At 42.5% G+C, this 22773-nt stretch overlaps 1 protein-coding gene across 3 annotated transcripts in view; it reads right to left on the minus strand.

The window, feature by feature from the left end:
• The window catches only part of PIP5K1C (phosphatidylinositol-4-phosphate 5-kinase type 1 gamma), a 326185-nt gene that overhangs the window by 76112 nt on the left and 227300 nt on the right, over window positions 1–22773 (minus strand). For all 3 annotated transcript variants that reach the window (XM_089687401.1, XM_089687403.1, XM_089687402.1), the window contains one exon: window positions 13874–14012. In XM_089687401.1, coding sequence (XP_089543527.1) covers window positions 13874–14012 — 139 coding nt within the window. The remainder of the gene's footprint in view (window positions 1–13873; window positions 14013–22773) is intronic.

A 22773-nucleotide genomic window follows, 5' to 3' on the forward strand; every position in this document is an offset into this window, starting at 1 on the left:
TTATTACAGGTTATATGTAAAAAAATGTTAAAACAAAGCTTTAATGACCTGCAAACTAATTTTCTGTCAAACTAGAAGAATGCTGAAATGTATTAGTGATTATTAGCAAGCTTTAGGGCGTTTTCACATCCAACCAAAGGCGGACTGACCATTCGGGCATTGCCCAAGGTCATTAGGGGGCCTGTGAGAGGCTCACTGTCTGGAGACAGTGTGGGGAGCGGAGGAGGAGGAATCTCAGATCCTGGAAGTAGCTCACCTTTCACTTCAGGTAGTGACAGAATCGGGTAATAGGCAGTGGTAGTGCCTTGCTACACACTGCTGGTGATGGAGCCGGTGGGCAGTGGGAAGGTGAGAGGCGTATCATCCATGGGTGCAGGATGTTTACTGCACACACCCCACCCCCATGGATGACATGTATCAGGAGCAAAGTTGGGGATGATCAGTGCAGTGGTGGGCACGCTGACTAGCACCGATCTCCTGTATGGCTTTCAATGAAGCAGCTGAAAAGCTGCGGGACAGCGAGAGGAAGAGCTGCTTCACTGAAAGCCATACAGGAGTTCAGTGCTCATCACTGTGCCCATCGCTGCACTGATCATCCCTGAGTGTGCATCGGATTTCCCTTCTGGGGCCCCCCCCCCATGTGCTCCTCAGCCCCTGCAAGTCTTTGATGCCTTGTTTTCTCCCATAGTGCCCAGCCCCTCCCCCCATCTTCCACAACAATGACAGAGCAAAGGAGAGAGCCCAGATCTACACTGCCTCCACTGTCCCCGCCCATATTCTCTGCCTCCCCCTGTCCCCGCCCACACTTCAGTCTGAAGAGGATGTGTGGTGAAATTGTGTCCTGATCAGCCGGAAGCTCTGTGATGCTTCTGAATGTGCCAGTAAGCTGGCTCCATCCCTTTTCTTCCTCCCTTCCTGTGTCCCCTTCTTTTTTTCCTTCTCCCCTTCCTTCTCCCTTTCATTCTCTCTTGCTCCCTTTCTTTCTTCCCTTCCTTCTTTCTCCATCCCCTTCCTTTTTTTTCTCCCGCCCCTTCCTTTCTTTCTTTTCCTTCCTCCCTCCTTTCCTTCCTTTCGCCATCCCCTCCCTTCATTCTTTGCTCCGTCCCCTCCTTTCCCTTCATTCTTTCCTCCCTCCCCTCCTTTCCCTTCATTCTTTCCTCCCTCCCCTTCTTTCATTACCTTCCTTCCTCCATCCATTTCCTTCACACCCTCCCATTTCTTCCTTCCTTACCTCCCCTTCCTTCCTCTATCCATTCCCTCCTCCCTTTTTTGCCTTCCTTCCTCCCTTTCCTTCATCCACTCCCTCCCTCCTTCCGTCTTTCCTCCTGATAAAGGGGATACAGGTTCTGTTTATTCACCCCAATCTAATGACAGCCCAACATATACTAGTGCTGACTGTTCACTCCCTACTGACACTGTCCACTGCCCCCACAAAATCATTGTGAAAAAAATAAATAAATAAAAAATAATTTAAAAATTAAATAATAATAACAATATAAAAATTCTGACACCCACACCATTGCTCTACTGACATCATCCACTGGTCACCCAAAAGAATTTTGAAAAAATGATAAAAATAATAAAACACTAAAAATTGTAAAAACAAAATAAAAATATAGATCTACTGACATCATCCTGCACATACTACCCACCGCCATATACTCCACACTGCTCTCCCTGTACATACTACCCACTGCCATACACTCCGCAGTCCTCTCACTGTACATACTACCCACCACCATACACTCCGCACTCCTCTCCCTGTACATACTACCCACCGCCATATACGTCATGCCATACATTCCCTATTTAACATTAACACAGTCTGCACTGTGTAAGTCATCTCAGACACTATTTAAACATACCCCTTTTTAGCCATGCTCAATTTTTAACACAATTTAAAACACACCCTCTTTCTCACCTCATCCTCTCTCACCCCTTCCTCTCTATCACTCCTCCTCCTCTCTCTTACTTCCCTCACATGGCAGCCATCTTTAAACCTGGAAGTGCCCAGTGGCTTCTACGGAAAGAAGCTGGGAACATTCATGCATAATCATAAATAAACCAATGAGCTTAATGCTGCGCTGCTAATGTGAAACGTAAATAACAAATAATCCAAAAACTGGAAACAATATATAAGAAATAAATGAAATCATCAAGTGTGCATAATACGGTGCATAAATCATAGTATATATAATGTTAAAAAAATGCAATGTCCATACAAGCAAGTCCATGCAATCTGAATTAAACCGGTGACGTGGATGAGGTTTTACATCAACTAGCCTTCAAAATTTTTGGCAAACTCCAATCTGGCTTTTTTATGTTTCTGTGTCAGCAGTGGGGTCCTCCTGGGTCTCCTACCATAGCGTCCCTTTTCATTCAGAGGGCGGAATATAGTGCGAGCTGAAACAGTTGTACCCTGTGCCTGAAGGTCAGCTTGAATTTGGAAGCTGATCGAGGTTCTTTATCTACCATTCAAACAATATTTTGTTGCAATCTTTGATCAATTTTTCTCTTTTGTACACGTCCAGGGAGATTAGCTACAGTGCCATTGGCTGTAAACTTCTTGACAATGTCACGCACAATGGACACAGGAACATTAAGATCCCTGGAGAAGGACTTGTAACCTTGAGATTGTCCATGCTTTTCCAAAATTTTTGTGCTCAAATCCTAAGACAATTCTTTGCTGCTATTTCTTTTCTCCATACTCCATGTGGCACACACAGACACACAATAGAAAGGCTGAGTCAATTTTTCACCATTTTAACTGGTTGCTGGAGTGATTTCTATATTGTCAGCTCCTGTTAATTGATACAGGTGAGTTTAATTACAAATTACAAAATTATTATTTCTCACAATTTTGGGAAGGTGCCAAAAATTTTGTCCAGTCCATTTTTGGGATTCTGCGTGGAATGTGTCAAATTTGACTTTGTTTCTCCACTTTTTTGTCATACCAACACAGACAAAAGAAATAAACATAAGAATGCCTAAACATTTGTAATTGCAACAATTTTCTGGGCAAGGTGGTGCATTATCTCACAGAAATGTAGGGGTGCCAATATTTTGGCCATGACTGTATAATCCCTTTTTCAGGCTCAGTAGCCCATGTTAGTATACATAGTTTTTCCCTGGTCTAAGTGCCTCTGTATTGCTGTGAAGCCCAGGCGGATTCTTGCTCCCCCTTTGACCTGACGTTTGACAACCTATGAGTGTATTACCACCTATCGGTCCACGCATGGACCATATGGTCTACGGTCCGATATCCTTTTGCTGCCTTACAGCCTTTTCGGCTGCAGTTCCCCCCATCCTCCCTTCCCCTCTTGCTTTCTCGTTTTTCCTTCTATTCTATTAATACAGTTCCCTTGTTTTTATCTCCATGATGCTTAATTGGCTTTCCTAGAACATCCAAGGCCTACATTCTCAACAAGAGACTGAAAGTATTCTAATATCTTTAGAAACTCTGGAATATTATTTCCTGCCTTCAGAAAACCTATTTACATGCCTCCTCTCCTTAGTATTTGATGCCCATTATCCCTGTATGTATCAGGTTAATGCCTCTACAAAACAATGTGGGGTCCTTATAGCTTTTCATAAGTTTACCCCTTTCCAGTGCAAGAACCGAATTGCTGACCCAAGCGGCAGGTACCTACTGCTTTAGGGCCTTTTACAAGACACTGAGGTCATGATACTTCCCTACTACCCCCTAATGTGAACAACAGGTCCGTTCCTCATCTATGTCTGCTCGCTTTTGGCCTGCCAACAATTAGGCACCCTATTGCTGGCTGGTGATTCCAATCTGGCTCTTAATCCTAAATTAAATACCAGCCTGAGGCCTCCTCCCCTTCAGGTGATGGTAAAAAATATACCCAGTCTCATGACCTGGTACTCCCACCCGCAAAAGTCTCATGCTAGAATCAATCATGTATTTATGCAAACACCTCTTCTTAGTACTGTCATCTTCTATTTTCACAGTATTTTGCTCAGATCATGATCCAATTCTAGTTATTTGCTGCTCTATGCTATGAAAACCAACACATTCTCCTTAGGTGATGAATGACATAACTGGCATACTGTCTGACCTGGTACAATAATCTAATGAATACCTCACTCATAACTTGGTATCTTCTGCTGTTAACATTTTGAGAAGCCTATAAGGCAGTTATGCAAGGACATAATATTGAACTGTATTGTTGCTGTATTGTCTCCCGTTATATTGTAAAGCGCTGAGCAAACTGTTGGCGCTATATAAATCCTGTATAAAATAATATACAACTTGCCTCTAAGTGCAAGAAAGAGCAAGCTCAGCTAGAGACAGCTAGAGATCCAACTTGATCAGACTTCAGTGCAGTTTAAACGCTTACCTACTCCAACTGTAAAGCATTAGACCAAATTCACACTAAACTTGATCTTTGCCATACAGACTCAGTGGAACAAACGCTTCGCTGGACCAGAAAAGGTACACCAAGGCAAATAAACCTGATGCGTTAGCAAACAGGTTGAAATGTTTGCACATAGACATGTGCCAATCACACTGAGCACTAGACAAAGCATTTTAACCATGAACAAAGTTTTTGATGCACAGGCACATCCTGGGCTTTACTTCCTGATCCTGTAGACAGAATTTGCTGCTGGACGGCTGGATGTCTCACCTGAATCTTATTACACCACACAATGAGTCTTTTTAACTATTTATCTTCTATGTGCAATTTATCTATTGATAACCAATAAATTGTCAATATTGCGCTTAGAGGCGCCGCCTTCTCTTTTTCATGTTTACTGCATTAGAGCCTTGCTTCCACTCTAAGAAGAGCTGCCTCAGTGTTACTGCTCCCATCCATCCATCATATCCATCTGGCACCTTTATCCTACAGCTACAGAGATTGGACTCTAACAAGCGCACCCTATATAATATACAAAGCATTTTAACCAGTAACCCTATTCAGGTCCTCAAAGAAGTCAAGCGCCATCTCAGCTCCTTATACCTCGCTATAGCCATCTTTCTCGAAAGGCCTCCCTCTTGCTAAATTGACTGATGTGCAGAAGAACCTGGTTTCCGAGGTCTTACATTGTATTAAATTAAGGAGTTAAAGCCTGGTAAACACCCAGGCCCCAGCAGTTGCACAGCACTTTACTATATAAAAAAAAACTGGCTGATGTTGTTGCTCCCCACCTTACCAGGATGTACAATTCCGTTAAGAAGGAAAGCACCTTTTTGTCCTCTCTTCTTTCAGCTAATATAGTAATAATTCCCAAACCAGGCAAGGACCTCCATTCTTGCAGCAATTATGGGCTGATCTCCTTAAGCAATATAGACATAAAAATCCTCACAAAAACTTTAGCTACTGAGAAAGCCTGTTGATTGGGTGCAACGTATATAGGAGCGCAGCGGGTTCAGTTGGCAGCCATCTTGATGGCGGCAGTATAGGTGGTGAGACAGAAAGCTGCCTGTGTTTGATATGCACTGTACATATACTGATTTGTGAGTGTCATTTTAAATATTGAATATTTTTACTGTATATTTTTACTGTACAGAGAACACTATCAGTCCCTATTCTTCTTTCATGAATGAAGTAATGCTTCTTATGTGAGTGGAGGATCCGTGGAACAGTGAGAGCCATCTGTGGTGTAGTGAATTTGGAGCCATCCTGTTTGCAGCCCGTGAAGTGGGCACAAGCGCATATGGCCCTTGACTAGCAATCAGGGTCTAGTCTGGAGGTGAGCATATATTGTTCATGGGAGGTTTATGCATAAGTAGCACTGGTGATTGAAAATATTGGGACACATGGATAATTTGGTGGAAGATCTTAATGCTTAGGACTTTATTTTTGATTTATTATTTTATAGTGAAGGTTTGTGGTTGCGCAGCAACTTTTGCTGCATTATTTACTTAGGGGCGAAGTAAAACCACTTTGTGGTGCACTCAGCAACCTTGTGTTTAGTTAATAATTCATATGCAATTTTATACTTATTTTTATATGTGTGATTATTTTTTGTGGTGTAAAGGGGTAATCACATAGTGGCTGAGCTGATTGATAATTCGTTTTTTTTTTTAACTCATTTTCTTTCTGGCCTGTCTTATTAAAAAGACTAGGTTGGTTTTGTTCCAAAAAGTCACGCCAGGGACTGCATACGTCTCATACAGCGCATTCACATCACTAGATAATGCTCTACTGAGATGATGTTCATTGTCCCTGGATATTACTAAGGCATTGGGTACTCAGTTGTGGCCTTATCTTACTGCAGTCCTTCAACACCATTGGTTTGGCATCTCCTTTATGCAATGGATATTGGCCTTGTACAGTGTTCCCCGGGCTAAAGTGAAGTACTATGGATTTGAATCTGCTTTGTTTCCCATATGGAGAGGAACCACGCAGGGCTGTCTCCTCTCCCCATTTTTGTTCGTTTTGGCCATGGAGCCAAAATTTTACAATATTTTCCAATATTGTGGTTTGGCAGAATTGTTGCTGTGCAGATGGTTTACCACCTTAAATTAGGTGGGTCAATGTCATTCACATTAAGGCTAGATTCACACTTGGTAGCAGGTGCAGGAATCACACCTGTTCCTACACCCGCAACCACCTCAGCCAAAACATGCTGCTCTTAACAGACGTGCTGGGCTGCCATTCATTCTCAATGGCACCCCCACGCATCTAAAAATGTTGCATGTTAGCAAATACGGGAACGTGTGGGAAATCGCATGGTGCAAAAGCACCATGCTATTTTCCTGAGACTGCATTTTAAAAAATTTGTAGGAAATTTTTCCCTGCATTAAAACGCAGGCAAATAAGTGGACTGCCGTACCCGTGCAATCGTGGCTCATAGCTAAAAGGGTGTGAACCAAGCTTTAGAGTCTATTCTAGTAAGGTCTGAAAGACCAACATAACCATGATAGCAGGTTGAATGGCAGGGCCTGCAAGAGACATGAAGGATTTGGAAAGAGTTTAGAAAAGCTTGCCAGTTGTATCCTTAAACACTTATATGCCCTTTACAAGTACAGTCAGTGTGTTATTAAGGCAAGAAATCATCGGATTTGTAATTGGTAGAGGCTACTTATTAATTAAATCCCTCTTAAATTTTGACATCAAGCACTATAGCATTACAGGTCCTCTAAAGACTCACTCTCATTTTTATTGCAGAATAAAACTTTCTTTTCTTCCTGCTTGAAACATAGAGGCTGATTTACTAAAGGCAAATAGACTTTTCACTTTGCAAAGTGCAGTTGCGCTCTGCAAGAGCAGTTGCTCCAGCGCATAATAAATGAGCAGAAGCTCTGCTGAGTTCCATCATCCAATCATGTGCAAGCAAAATTGCTGTTTTTATTTTATTTTCCTTGTACATGATTGGATATTTTTTGCAAAGTGAAGCTTTATCTCATTTACTAATCTCTGAAGCAACTGCATTTGCAGATTGCAACTGCATTTTGCAAACTGCACACTGTATTTAGTAATTAACCCCATAGTCTGCTCAGACACTGTCTTGCTGCTGTAAATTGTTATACCTGCTGTGTCCAAGATGCCAAACTAATCTTTATTGCTGAAAAACATCTGTCTAGTCTCTCCCAACTTTGGCCTTTTGTATCTGGTGTCCTGTCAGTGGAAAATTTTAATGATAGCTATGGGTTATGAGGGCACGCATATTTTTGAAAGAAATGAGGATATGATGTGGTGGTGGTGTGAAGTGCCTTTTTACATTCTTTTTATTTTACCTACAATCATGCTGTTCCATAAAACCATGTACAGCTTTAAGAAAACCCCTATACTTCTAATTTAAAGGGCTTGTGTATTTTAAATTTAATGTTCAAGCTGCATGGAAAAACCCTTCTCCCTGTTGTAGAATTTAAAAAAATGAATGTTTCCATAATCTCTATGACTTCCCAGGCCTTTTGTTTGACAAAAGATTGTATACTAGCCCTACAAATGGTGAAAATTGTGATTCGTCACCCATATACAGTTGTGTTCAAAATAATAGCAGTCAGACATCACTAACCTGATCAATCACTGTTTTTGGTAGAAATTATATTTCTACATGGCAAATAATTTACTAGCAGGTGTAGTAGAGTAATAGAAATCCAACAGACCCAACAGTCATGACATGCATGCTGCTGATTCTGTGTAATTGAATCACTCAATTAGATAGTGATTTCAATTAAAGGGGCATGTTAAAAATAATAGTGTGGAGTTCTATTAGTGAGGTCAATCATTCTTCGAAAAACAGGTGGCAATTATTGCCCTTATTTAACCACTTGCCTACCGGGCACTTATACCCCCTTCCTGCCCAGGCCAATTTCCAGCTTTCAGCCCTGTCACACTTTGAATGAAATTTTTAACATTTTTTTGAGACAGATAGAGCTTTCTTTTGGTGGTATTCAATCACCTCTGGGATTTTTATTTTTTCTTAAACAAACCAAAAACCACTGAAAATTTTGAAAAAAAAACATTTTTTCTTAGTTTTTGTTATACAATTTTGTAAATACAGTGGGGCAAAAAAGTATTTAGTCAGTCACCAATTGTGCAAGTTCTCCCACTTAAAAAGATGAGAGAGGCCTGTAATTGGCATCATAGGTAGACCTCAACTATGAGAGACAAAATGAGAAAATAAATCCAGACAATCACATTGGCTGATTTGGAAATAATTTATTTGCAAATTATGGTGGAAAATAAGTATTTGGTCACCTACAAACAAGCAAGATTTCTGGCTCTCACAGACCTGTACCTTCTTCTTTAAGAGGCTCCTCTGTCCTGCACTCATTACCTGTATCAATGGCACCTGTTTGAACTTGTTATCAGTATAAAAGACACCTGTTCACAACCTCATACAGTCACACTCCAAACTCCACTACGGTGAAGACCAAAGAGCTGTTGAAGGACACCAGAAAACGCGTCGGAACGCCATTCCCAGTACGAGATTACGTCACTTCCGGTCACGTGGGGACGTTTTGTCCGGACGTAGCGGCCATATTGGTTTCCCTCCCTGTATGAGAATACACCCATGATGTGAGGTGGAAAAGCGTTGTATTCAAAGATTACATGTGAGTGGGAAAGTTTGTTATGCCATATTACTTCTAATAAACGGTGTTACACTATGGGAAGCTTTTGTTTGTGTCCTATATGACGTGGTGAGAGGAGGTGGAGTGGAAGTCCTGAGGTTCCTGGCTGAGTTGTCTGGAGGAAAGGATTGCCTTTAAGGAGAGTCTTTTGCCTTTTGGCCCTGTGTGGGTCGAGGAGGGGAGGTGAGCAGGCATTGCTGCCGTTGGAGGATTCCTTTCTTGAGCACTAGAAGTGAAGATCACAGAGTGTTTCACATTTTTGCATGGACTATTTGAGTTTATTCTGAAACACTGAGTCTATTTATATATTTTTTTCACTGATTTAAGAAGCGATTTATTTTATTCTATTTTTATTTTATTTTGTTATAGGGTTTATCAAAAGCCATATGTATTATATAATTTATTGCAGAATCACTATATTTTTTTTGATTTTTTAGGTTTGTCACAATTATCACGATTTGTCACATTTTTCATGAATTAGTATTATTATGATAATCGTTTCCATCACTGTTATTTGAGTATTTATCATGGATTTTATATTTGTTATTTTTTATCACAGATCTATTAAGAGGTAATAATATATTGGTATTTATGAGAGGTGTTTATGAATTTTTGCCACTAATTGATTTAGTTTATAATGTTTTTTTATCACCTTTAATATCAATTATTTTTAAGTTCAGTGGGTATTTATGGTATGCACAGAGGGTATATAATTTTTTTAGATAATTTGGGAGCGCTTCACTATTTAATGCACGGTATTTATTACTTATTGGTTGAGGTTGAGTGATTGCAGCTAGTAGATAGGGACTTACCCATACTAAGCGCAGGAGGATATCCCCCCTTATTACCTGTTTGAACTTGTTATCAGTATAAAAGACACCTGTCCACAACCTCATACAGTCACACTCCAAACTCCACTACGGTGAAGACCAAAGAGCTGTTGAAGGACACCAGAAACAAAATTGTAGACCTGCACCAGGCTGGGAAGACTGAATCTGCAATAGGCAAGCAGCTTGGTGTGAACAAATCAACTGTGGGAGCAATAATTAGAAAGTGGAAGACATACAAGACCACTGATAATCTCCCTCGATCTGGGGCTCCACGCAAGATCTCACCCCGTGGGGTCAAAATGATCACAAGAACAGAACAAAAATCCCAGGACCACACAGGGGACCTAGTGAATGACCTGCAGAGAGCTGGGACCAACGTAACAAAGGCTACCATCAGTAACACACTACACCGCCAGGGACTCAGATCCTGCAGTGCCAGACATGTCCCCCTGCTTAAGCAGGTACATGTCCGGGCCCATCTGAAGTTTGCTAGAGAGCATTTGAATGATCCAGAAGAGGATTGGGAGAAAGTCATATGGTCAGATGAAACCAAAATAGAACTGTTTGGTAGAAACACAACTTGTCGTGTTTGGAGGAGAGAGAATGCTGAGTTGCATCCAAAGAACACCATACCTACTGTGAAGCATGGGGGTGGCAACATCATGCTTTGGGGCTGTTTCTCCGCAAAGAGACCAGGATGACTGATCCATGTACAGGACAGAATGAATGGGGCCATGTATCGTGAGATTGTGAGTGCAAACCTCCTTCCATCAGCAAGGGCATTGGAGATGAAACGTGGCTTGGTCTTCCAACATGACAATGATCCCAAACATACCGCCCAGGCTATGAAGGAGTGGCTTCATAAGAAGCATTTCAAGGTCCTGGAGTGGCCTAGCCAGTCTCCAGATCTCAACCCCATAGAAAACCTTTGGAGGGAGTTGAAAGTCCGTGTTGCCCAGTGACAGCCCCAAAACATCACTGCTCTAGAGGAGATCTGCATGGAGGAATGGGCCAACGTACCAGCAACAGTGTGTGCCAACCTTGTGAAGACTTACAGGAAACGTTTGACCTCTGTCATTGCCAACAAAGGATATATAACAAAGTATTGAGATGAACTTTTGATATTGACCAAATACTTATTTTCCACCATAATTTGCAAATAAATTCTTTCCAAATCAGCCCATGTGATTGTCTGGATTTTTTTTCTCATTTTGTCTCTCATAGTTGAGGTCTACCTATGATGCCAATTACAGGCCTCTCTCATCTTTTTAAGTTGAAGAACTTGCGCAATTGGTGGCTGACTAAATACTTTTTTGCCCCACTGTAAGTGATTTTTCTCCTTCACTGATGTGCGCTAATGAGGCTGCAGTGATGGGCACTGATAGGCTGCACTGATGGACAGTGATAGGTGGCACTGATGGACACTGATGAGGAGGCACTGGTAGGTTGCACTGATGGGCATTGACAGGCATCACTAATGGGCACTGAAAGGCAGCACTGATACATGACACTGATATATGGCACTGACAGGCGGCACTGTTAGGCAGCACTGACTGGCACTGATAGGCGGCACTGACTGGCACTGATGCACACTGATAGGCGACACTGACTGGCACTGATAGGTGTCACTGATTGGCAGCACTGATAGGTGGCACTGATAGGTGACATTGAAAGGCAGCTTAGATTAGCACTAATATGTGGCATTGATGCGCACTGGTATGCACTGATATGTGGCATTGATGTGGCACTGATGGGCACTGGCACGTGGCTCTGATGGGCACTGGCACGTGGCACTGATAGGTGGCCCTTCTGAGCATCAGGGCACACTGATCAGTGTACATGTCCCCTCCGCGGAAAGCCGATTACCGGCTCTCCTCTCGAGCTGTCAGAAATGCCGATAACCGCATTTCCGTGTTTACATGTGATCAGCTGTGATCAGACACAGCTGATCACATGACCGAGCCGACATCTTCGGCTCTTTCCGTGATCCGCTGTGTCCAAGGGACACCGCACACCGGCGATCGCCGCACTGCGCGCTCCCTGAGCCGCACATGCGCAGTGAGAATGGTAGGACCGTCATATGACGTCCTATCAGAACGAAAGAACCACCTTGCGCCCGTTACTGTTCTATAGGGGGGGCGGAAGGTGGTTAAGGAAGGAAGGCAGCAAATGTTGTACATGCTGGTTACAGTGCATTTCTCTCTGAAATTCTGAGGAAAATGGGTCGTCCCAGACATTGTTCAGAAGAACAGCGTACCTTGATTAAAAAGTTGATTGGAGAGGGGAAAACATATAAAGAAGTGCAGAAAATGATAGGCTGCTCAGCTAAAATGATCGCAAATGCTTTAAAATGGCAACCAAAACCTGAAAGACGTGGAAGAAAGAAAACTACCATTCGAATGGATAGAAGAATAGCCAAAGTGGCAAGGACTCAGCCAACAATCAGCTCCAGGAAGATCAAAGAAGGTCTAAAGTTACCTGTGAGTACTGTTACAATTAGAAGACGCATATGTGAAGCCAGGCTATCTGCAAGAAGCCCCCGCAAAGTCCCACTGTTGAAAAAAAGACATGTGCTGAAGAGGTTACAATTTGCCAAAGAGCACATTGACTGGCCTAAAGAGAAATGGCGCAACGTTTTGTGGACTGATGAAAGTAAGATTGTTCTTTTTGGGTCTAGTGGCCGGAGACAGTTTGTCAGACGACCCCCAAACACTGAATTCAAGCCACAGTACACTGTGAAGACAATGAAGCATGGTTGCGCAAGCATCACGATATGGGGATGTTTCTCATACTACGGTGTTGGGCCTATTTATCGCATACCAGGGATCATGGATCAGTTTGAATACATCAGAATACTTGAAGAGGTCATGCTGCCTTATGCTGAAGAGGAAATGTCCTTGAAATGGGTGTTCCTACAAGGCAGTAAACGTGCAACATCTTGTTTCCAGACCGACAAGATTGATGTTATGGAGTCGCCAGCCCAATCCCCGGATCTTAATCTAATAGAAAACTTGTGGGGTGACATCAAAAATACAGTTTCTGAGGCAAAATCAAGAAATAAAGAAGAACTGTGGAATGTAGTCCAATCATCCTGGGCTGGAATACCTGTTCACAGGTGCCAGAAGTTGGTTGACTCCATGCAACACAGATGTACAGATGTTCTCAGAAACAGTGCTTATACAACTAAATATTAAGTGATTCAAAGGAAAGCAAAATCTTCAAACATTTTTCAGTTTATATAGTGAATGTTTGAGTTTGTAAAGAAGAATACAAACACTGCTATTTTTTTTGAACAGTCTAATATTCACTTTTCTTCAATTTTTTTTTAGAGGGACAACACAAATTTGATATATTTTTCTTCATGTTTTGATTTGGAATAGAATGTGTAGTGTTCCCAATGCATTTGTGTGTATGGAAATAAAAGCTATTATAAGGATTTTGAGCTTTATTCACTTTTTTCAACACACTGCTATTATTTTGAACACAACTGTATATCAGTAGGTAGAGTTTGAGCATGACTCACAAAATAGCCCATGAAATTTACCCAGACCAGTTAAATCATCCCTATGCACAGTCCATCGACCAATAAACTTGCAAGATATGGTTATAAGTCAGGCCTCACTAGGGACTGGAGTGAATAAGGTTAGACAGTTATTTCTGTAACTAATCATCTATTGCTAGGATAAATAAATGTTACTTTTCATTTTATTTTTAATTGTGCGTGAGTGTATTATTATTCACGGGTACTATATCAGAAAGATAACGAATCTGTATAAATTTTTTAAATACCGATATGTTATATTGAGGCATTGTTAAGCTATTTATAAACCTCATTACAATAAAAAGACCTAGATGGCATAGGAAAAGTTTTTCCATGTTTAATGCAGGCTAATCCTATCAAAGAAACAAACAAAACCACCATTATAAAACAAGTAAATAAATCAAATGAAAATAAAACCTTCAACTTACATTGCATTTCTTGTCTCACCACACTTACCGATAACGAGGCTGCTCAGAAGTTTCAGATGGAGAACGTTCTGGAATTGAAAGTGACGTTGAAGATAATGTTGTAGTAATGGAGACAGTGGTAGCTTCTTCAAATGATGGAGTTGTGCATGGCAAAATATCTGATCGACCTATAAGAACAGAAATAGGCAAACAGCAGAAATGCAAATAAAAAAATAAAGTTAAAAAATTAACATTACAATGAAAATTTTAAATAAAATACATTTTATATTTACCTAATCTTTTAGGCTAGGTACACATCTGCGAGTTGGTAATGCACGCAAAATCACACATGTTCCCGACCCACAGAGAAATGCTGTGCATGCAAAAATAATTCTTAATGGCACCCCCACATATCGGAAACTGCAGTGCATTTCTGCATACACTAAATTGCATGGTGCTGGCATGATTTCAAATAAAGGGACTTTTCTATCTGCATTTCTACAGTTAGGGCAGCCCACTGAAGTGAACCGCTGGCAACAAAAGTGAGTACACCCCTAAGTGAAAATGTCCAAAGTGGGCCCAATTAGCAACTTTCCCTCTCCGATGTCATGTGATTCGTTTGTGTTACAAGGTCTCAGGTGTCATTGGGGAGCAGGTGTGTTAAATTTGGTGTTATTGCTCTCACTCTCTCATACTAGTCACTGGAAGTTCAACATGGCACCTCATGGCAAATAACTCTCTAAGGATCTGAAAAAAAGAATTGTTGCTCTACATAAAGATGGCCTAGGCTATAAGAAGATTGCCAAGACCCTGAAACTGAGCTGCAGCACGGTGGCCAAGACCATACAGAGGTTTAACAGGACAGGTTGCAGTCAGAACAGGCCTCGCCGTGGTCGACCAAGAAGTTGACTGCATGTACTCAAGCCTCTTCTAAAGATGATGCACAAGAAAGACCGCAAACAGTTTGCTGAAGTCAAGCAGACTAAGGCCATGGATTACTGGAACCATGTCCTGTGGTCTGATGAGACCAAGATAAACTTATTTGGTTCAGATGGTGTCAAGCGTGTTTGGGGGCAACCAGGTGAGCAGTACAAAGACAAGTGTGTCTAGCCTACAGTCAAGCATGGTGGCAGGAGTGTCATGGTCTGGGGCTGCATGAGTGCTGCCGGCACTGGGGACCTACAGTTCATTGAGGGAACCATGAATGCCAACATGTACTGTGACATACTGAAGCAGAGCATGATCCCCTCCCTTGACTGGGTGACTGGGCCGCAGGGCAGTATTCCAAAATGATAACGACCCCAAACACACCTCAAAGACGACCACTGCCTTGCTAAAGAAGCTGAGGGTAAAGGTGATGGACTGGCAAAGCAAGTCTCCAGACCTAAACCCTATTGAGCATCTGTGGGGCATCCTCAAATGGAAGGTGGAGGAGAGCAAGGTCTCTAACATCCACCAGCTCCGTGATGTCATGGAGGAGTGAAAGAGAACTCCAGGGTAAAGCTCTGGTGATCTCCATGCCCAAGAGGGTTAAGGCAGTGCTGGAAAATAATGGTGGCCACACAAAATATTGACACTTTGGGCCCAATTTGGACATTTTCACTTAGGGGTGTACTCACTTTTGTTGCTAGCAGTTTAGACATTAATGGCTGTGTGTTGTTATTTTGAGGGGACAACAAATTTGCACTGTTATACAAGCTGTACACTCACTACTTTACATTGTAGCAAAGTGTCATTTCTTCAGTGTTGTCACATGAAAAGATATAATAAAATATTTACAAACATGTGAGGGGTGTACTCACTTCTGTGAGATACTGTATGATTTGCCTTTCTTATAGATACTATATATACACACACAATTGTTTTGCCTTTCATTTCTATTTTCAACTGAATGGGTTTTATTTACAGGATGAGGGTTCATATATACTTTAAACCTCTGACCTCTCAAATGTGACCAGGTGCTACGTCAGTTTTCCCCAAACTCATGTCTCAAGTTCTTATGTTTTGGGGATCTCTAAAATAGCCATTATAAATACAACTGACGCTGATTTAAAGCACCCGTGCAAGCTGAAGGAAATCCAGAAACAAACAAGTTGGTGAAGCTTTAGTTTTTTGTTTTTTTTTTTACCAAGCAATAAGTAGAAGGTCACAGAAAATTAGGGAGGGACCAATGTCACTTACTGTACTCCAAAATAAGGATTTTACAGATCAGTTGAAATTCATATTATCTTTATCATACAGTACAGGCCATACAGTAAATCACTTCACAGACCATGGAACATCCTCAAGCAATAAATCAAAGGGTGAGCAACAAATCAGGTAAAACAGCAGCAACAGGCCCAAAAGAATAAACAAAAAGGGTTAACTGACCTAAACAAACATTCAACAGCAGAAGAACCTTGTAGCTGAAGTAAAGTGACAGCAAAGGGGCAAATAGCCACCCAGTCAACAAACATGTTTAGAAGTAAGGGTGAACAGATGAGCAGGTGATGGTTCCACACATGTAAGAAGTATGAATGCTAGATGTTGTATAGGCCCAACAACCCAACCTTAGCGGGTGAATGGACACAGGGAAGGACTCATTCCCTGAGGGCAGAAACCCTATGAAATGGCAAAAATACCACCCAGCCAGCTGGAAAAGGAGGAATGAATCCCAAGGAGGGACCTTCCTGGAAAAAGGAAAGAGAAGAGAGCTCAGGTCTGAAGAAAAAACTTCAGCATATAGCCCTAGATGCCATGACTGACTTTACTCTAAGGGGAGCAGAAATTCATGTTGTGCCTTCTGCCAGAACCTGGCATGTTGTGACGGACGCAGGATCGCTGCCACAAAATATGCGACGATCCCACGATCGCTGTCACCAATATGTGACGACCGCGGCGTCAGACCCCAGCCCTTCTTACTAAACTCGTGACCAAAGGACTAGCCAATCTAAAACCGCGATGTCACGTGCGTAACAATGCCACACCCAGCTGCACCCTGCACAACGATTTTCCAGCTAATTGGACCACAATCTATGTACCGGCAGCCTGAGCGATTGTTACTGGGTCAGGTTAATTACGCAATTAACCCTTCACACTGCCACCACCTCCTTTTTGTACAGAGATAGAGGAAACTCAGCTATACCAGCAATAACACTATGATTGAGATAATTGTCTGCCTAACGCGGTCACCGCAGGCCGGTTATGCAGAGGGTTAAACAAATACAGTAGCGCTCTTTTTAGAGGCAGGAATTCGTAAATTACAATTAAGAGCTATAGAAACAGTTCAACACTTTCAAAGGGAAAGATTTATTACTGAAAGTCAAAAAGGGGTGCAATAAAAATATTTACAGAAAAAAGATGTAACCAATATATATATATATATATATATATACAGTTGTGTCCAAAATTATTCAACCCCCACTGAAATTGAGTGTTTTGGCCAGTTTGACATTGCTTTTGATCATTCAGTCATCTTGCTTACATTTACATTAAAGAGGCACTTGTAGGTCAGACAAATATAACATAACAGTTATAATGAAATAACCACAAATGTCTTTTCTGTGCTCACAGCATTATCAGTTTTATTCAACCCCCAAGTGACATTCAATCTTAGTACTTAGTACAGCATCCTTTTACAGTTATAACAGCTTTTAAACGTGAAGCATAGCTTGACACAAGTGTCTTGCAGCGATCTACGGGTATCTTCGCCCATTCTTCATGGGCAAAGGCCTCCAGTTCAGTCACATTCTTAGGCTTGCGCACTGCAACTGCTTTCTTTAAGTCCCACCAGAGGTTCTCAATCGGATTTAAGTCTGGTGACTGCGATGGCCACTCCAAAATGTTCCAGCCTTTCCTCTGCAACCATGCTCTAGTGGACTTGGAGGTATGCTTGGGATCATTGTCCTGTTGAAAGGTCCAACGTCTCCCAAGCCTCAGGTGTGTGACGGACTGCATCACGTTTCCATCCAATATCTCCTGGTACTGAAGAGAATTCATGGTACCTTGCACACGCTGAAGCTTCCCTGTACCTGCAGAAGCAAAACAGCCCCAAAGCATGATTGACCCTCCACCATGCTTCACAGTAGGCAAGGTGTTCTTTTCATCATAGGCCTTGTTCTTCCTCCTCCAAACATAGCGTTGATCCATGGGCCCAAACAGTTCTAATTTTGTTTCATCAGTCCACAGAACACTATCCCACAACTTTTGTGGTTTGTCCACATGGCTTTTGGCATACTGCAGTCGACTCTTCTTATTCTTTGGAGACAGCAAGGGGGTACGCCTGGGAGTTCTGGCACGGAGGCCTTCATTACGCAGTGTGCGTCTTATTGTCTGGGCTGAAACTTCTGTACCCACATCTGACAAATCTTTTCTCAGTTCCTCAGCAGTCACACGGGGACTTCTCTCCACTCTACGCTTCAGGTAGCGCACAGCAGTCGAAGTCAGCATCTTCTTTCTGCCACGACCAGGTAGCGTTTCAACAGTGCCCTTTGCCTTGAATTTGCGAATGATGCTTCCTAAGGTGTCTCTTGGTATGTTTAACATCTTTGCAATCTTCTTATAGCCATTGCCCTTCCTGTGAAGAGAAATCACCTCTTCTCTTGTCTTCCTGGACCATTCTCTTGCCTTCACCATGTTTGTAACCACACCAGTAAATGTCTAGAAGGAGCTGAGTATCACAGTCATTTTAAAGCTGCCTAATTGGTGCTTATTATGCTTGATTGCTGCTCGGTGACATCCACAGGTGTTTTCAATACCTGATGGAAAGCACCTGTATGAACCTCTGTTCTTCAGAGTGGTAGTCTTTAAGGGGTTGAATAATTGTGGCAATGAAGAAACCACATAAGAACCATTTACTACTGTATTACATAAACAATTGATGTCATTTTAGTTGCATTTGGGTAGTTACAACGTCCTTGTAGGATTTGATTCTGAATACAATTCCAAATGTACACTATAGTCCCTAAACCCCTTTACAGCATTGGGGGTTGAATAATTTTGGACACAACTGTATATATATATATATATATATATATATATATATATATATAAATATACAGAGAACAACAGCACAGAAAAGAGATAACAGAGATGAGTTTAAAGCAGGGGTGTCCAAACTTTTTTCAAAGAGGGCCAGATTGGATGAAGTGAACATGGTGGAGGGCCGAACATTTTTCCAAACATTCTTTGAACCATTACAATTAAATGCAAATAAATTATTTTATGCCAAGTTACCGTATTTTTCGCCGTATAAGACGCACCTGACCATAAGACGCACCTAGGTTTTAGAGGCAGAAAACAGGAAAAAAAAAAAATTCTGAACTAATGGACTGCAGACACAGTACAGGAGATGACCAGAGACTGCGGACAGCACAGGGATGACCAGAGACTGCGGACAGCACAGGGATGACCAGAGACTGCGGACAGCACAGGGATGACCAGAGACTGCGGACAGCACAGGGATGACCAGAGACTGCGGACAGTACAGATGACTGCTGACCTTTGGGGAGGTGGGGAGCGGGTACCTGAATTTGACAGGTACCCGCTCTTACTTCCGCAGTTGTTCTTTGATCTTACCTGTTCTTCGATCCAGCCGCGCGCTGTCTTCCCGGCTTCTGTAATGGCGCTCGGCATGACAGCCGGGTGCCCAGTGCGCATGAGCGAGAAGCACTTGCGCTTTGTGATTGGTCCGGCGGCTTCTGGGATCTGTCATGTGTCCCAGGTACCGCCTTACCATTATCTTTTTACGAGGTGCTAAATTTTACAGGTTCTTTGGACAGTGAGGCCCCAGCTACCTTGGGGGTCCTATAGCTCATAGCCCCCCCGCTGGGTTCTGGCCTGTGACACTTAACACAAACACACACACGCTGCCATATGTCACTGTGCCTCTCAGAGAGGGAGGGGGAAGTATGAGGGGAGAAAATGGAGATTTTTAACAAAATGGTGGACTGCGTCTGCCTCTGGTGTGTATGCTTGCGACAGTTGATATAATTTTCTGATTTCATTACTGAGTGCTACATGTTTATTGCATTTTAGTGCTGTTACAGGCAGCTACACCTAGATACAATGTTACTTTTAGTCTTGGGGATGGTGACCAGCATGTGGACACATGAATTCTCTCTTTTAAGAGTTTTTAAAGATTCCTATTAGACAGTCCTAGTGTTTTTTGGATTAATAATTTAATCTCATTACGTTTTGTAGTGATAAAAAGTTTTTAAATGGGCAATGGAAATGGGCAATGGCCAAAACGTTTCTGAATATATTTACTTGGTACTATATTTGCTTTGAAGTTTGGGCTCACCAGTTTGGTTTATTTTGTGTTTTTTTTTATCTTGAGATACACACACACACACACACACATAAACCCACAGTAAAAATCAGTCTGGGTATGCAGTAAAGCATGCTTGTTATACTCACTGTAGAACCTAAGTGGTTAACCCTCTGCATTGTGTTAAAAAAGGCAGTTTGATCCTGTCTTCTCTGATCCTATCCTTCTTTTGCTTTCTCCAATCCATCTTCCATAGTACAGAGCAGCAGTGGCAAGTCTGCACATGCTCAATATGGTGTGTATTGATAGATTGTTTTTTTTGGGGGGGGGGGTGTGCATGTAATCAGTACAGGGGACCAATCATCACTGTCCAGACAGAGGGTAAGGGGTCATGCAGGCTCATAGGACAGTCAGAAAAGGATGAAGACTCCACCTACAGGATTAACCAGTGTTCGGCTGGACACTGACAAGTCACAAGACTGCTATATACTGCTGATGAAAAAAGGTATTAAGCAGTTTTTATTTACTAAAATAATTGAATTTCCATGTTCTATGTACTGTGGAAGAGCAGATCTACTGTAATGGGTTTATAAACACTTTAATAGACACAAAATTGGCAAATATTACAAGACACTCACAAACAGAAGATTTGTATTCAACTCTTGAACAGAGAAATATGGTTTAAATTTTACACAAATGCTGAGTTACTCATCAGAGGGAGAATCAAGGATGGAAAAGGATCTGGAGGTCCTAGTAGATCACAGACTCAGCAATAACATGCAATTCAAAGCTGAAGGAAGCAAGATTAGAAAAAGGTAAAGACCAATGGATGGGTAAAAAGCGGTTACAGTAAAGGCAAAAGACACCTACTCAAAAAGGTTGCTTCCAAAGTATAAACACACAGTGCTTGGTCCACCATAATACAACCACATAAATAAAGTGCATTAAAAACAATGTCACCTATTAGGCTGTCCGGACGTTTATTGAACATATATACGTGTTGCTAAAATTCAGGCAAATCACTGCATAGTAAAAGTAATCAATTAGAGTCAAGCTGGCGGGGCGGACATGGCCAGGATGTGAGCCAGACTGGACACACGGCGCTGGAGCTCCAATCCTGTATTGTCTTTTTCATTGAGCTCTGATTCTCATTATTCAGGATCAGGAACCCTGCTATAACAATCTGGCACGCTGCGGGTACCTTTTGAGGTCCACTCATGGCATCCAGTAAGCCATGTGCTACCCGATCCCAATCTGGCACTCCCATTCAGTCAGTCACAGCGGCCATGTCTGTGGGCTGCAGACCTCCCCAGGCACTAGCACTGATGGGACCCTGTCCACTGCGGACCTCCTGGAGGCAATTGTGGTCTGCAAAGAGACCCTAACAGCCAAGATAGATTTCTTGGCAACAGACGTTAGCTTACTTTGGCATGACCTGGACAAATTCTGTTCCAGGGTCTCAGAGGTGGGGGGGTGGGGTGGCGGCTCTCCAAAGTGAAGGACACGGTCCGGGTGGACTCCAGAGATCACTGGACCCTTCAGCTGCAAGTCAAAATTCTACAGGAGAAGGAAGTTGACACAGAAAACCGGCTAAGAAACACCCCTATCCTTGGCCTCCTGGAAAGGGCTGGGGGAACCAAACCAGCTGAGTTTGCTGAACAACTGCTGACCTCGACCTTACCATCATGCCATCTACGTTCGTGATGGAACGAGCCCACAGGGTGCCTCCTACACCTCCTGTCCTGGAAGCTCCGCCAAGGCTCTTTCTCCTTGCTAAACTACAGAGACCGGGACAGGATCCTGGCGGCTCCCCTCACCAAACAGACAGACCATGACCTATGAAAACACCAAGCTACTACTTTTCCCAGATTGCTCGCTGGAGATAAAACAACGCCACAGATCCTTCATTGAGATCCGCAAACACATCCGAGAAAAAGGCATCAAATTCAGCCTCCTCTATCCAAGCAGGCTGTGCATCGCAGATGGAGACTGGGTCTTGTTCTTTGACACCTCAGAGGCTGCCTCTGACAGGGTGGACACTCGCTAGCAGCTACCTGGTCCCTAAGCCTACACTCTCGTCTGCCTCTTGGTTTCCACAAATATCCCAACACATTACCTTCTATTTTTTCCTGGACCGCTTTTTTTCCTCTTCTCTGGATAGCCAGACAAACCAACTACTCCTTCTAGTGAGGAGCTCCAGCCTGTTTTCTCTTACCTTCTCTCAGTGGACGGTTTTGCTCTCATTTCAAAAGTTGTGTCGTGCGGTTTCAACCATAGTGAATGTTCTACATTGCTCTCAGTTTTCCTTGGCACCCCCCTCCCTGCGGATGTTTCCTTGCCTTCAGGACCTATCCTTGTTTGGGACTTTGGCTCCTGCATATCTTCAGGGATTACTACTGGACATACTATAATTGCTATTAGCAGTCACTGTTTTTTGTTATTGGGTACAGGCCCTTCCCTGCCTCTCTTCTGAGTTTTATAGAGGATGAGGCTAGGACTGGGCAGGGTATGCACTTCAGTGCAAAGGGTCAGTTATGTTGTTTTATGTTTTGGTTTTTGGTGTTGCCTGGCTCAGTTTTGCTGCTCATTGGATGTCCATACCGTTAATGCCCCCGCTTAAGTCATATCTAGTTCTCTCTCATGGCCTCACAGGCTTGTGACTCATTTAAGGTCATGTCTTGGAATGTCCGCGGCTTCAATTC

Source organism: Staurois parvus, unplaced genomic scaffold, assembly GCF_062004578.1.
Source record: "Staurois parvus isolate SC_StPar_1 unplaced genomic scaffold, SC_StPar_1.0 ptg000425l, whole genome shotgun sequence".
Lineage (NCBI taxonomy): Eukaryota > Metazoa > Chordata > Amphibia > Anura > Ranidae > Staurois > Staurois parvus.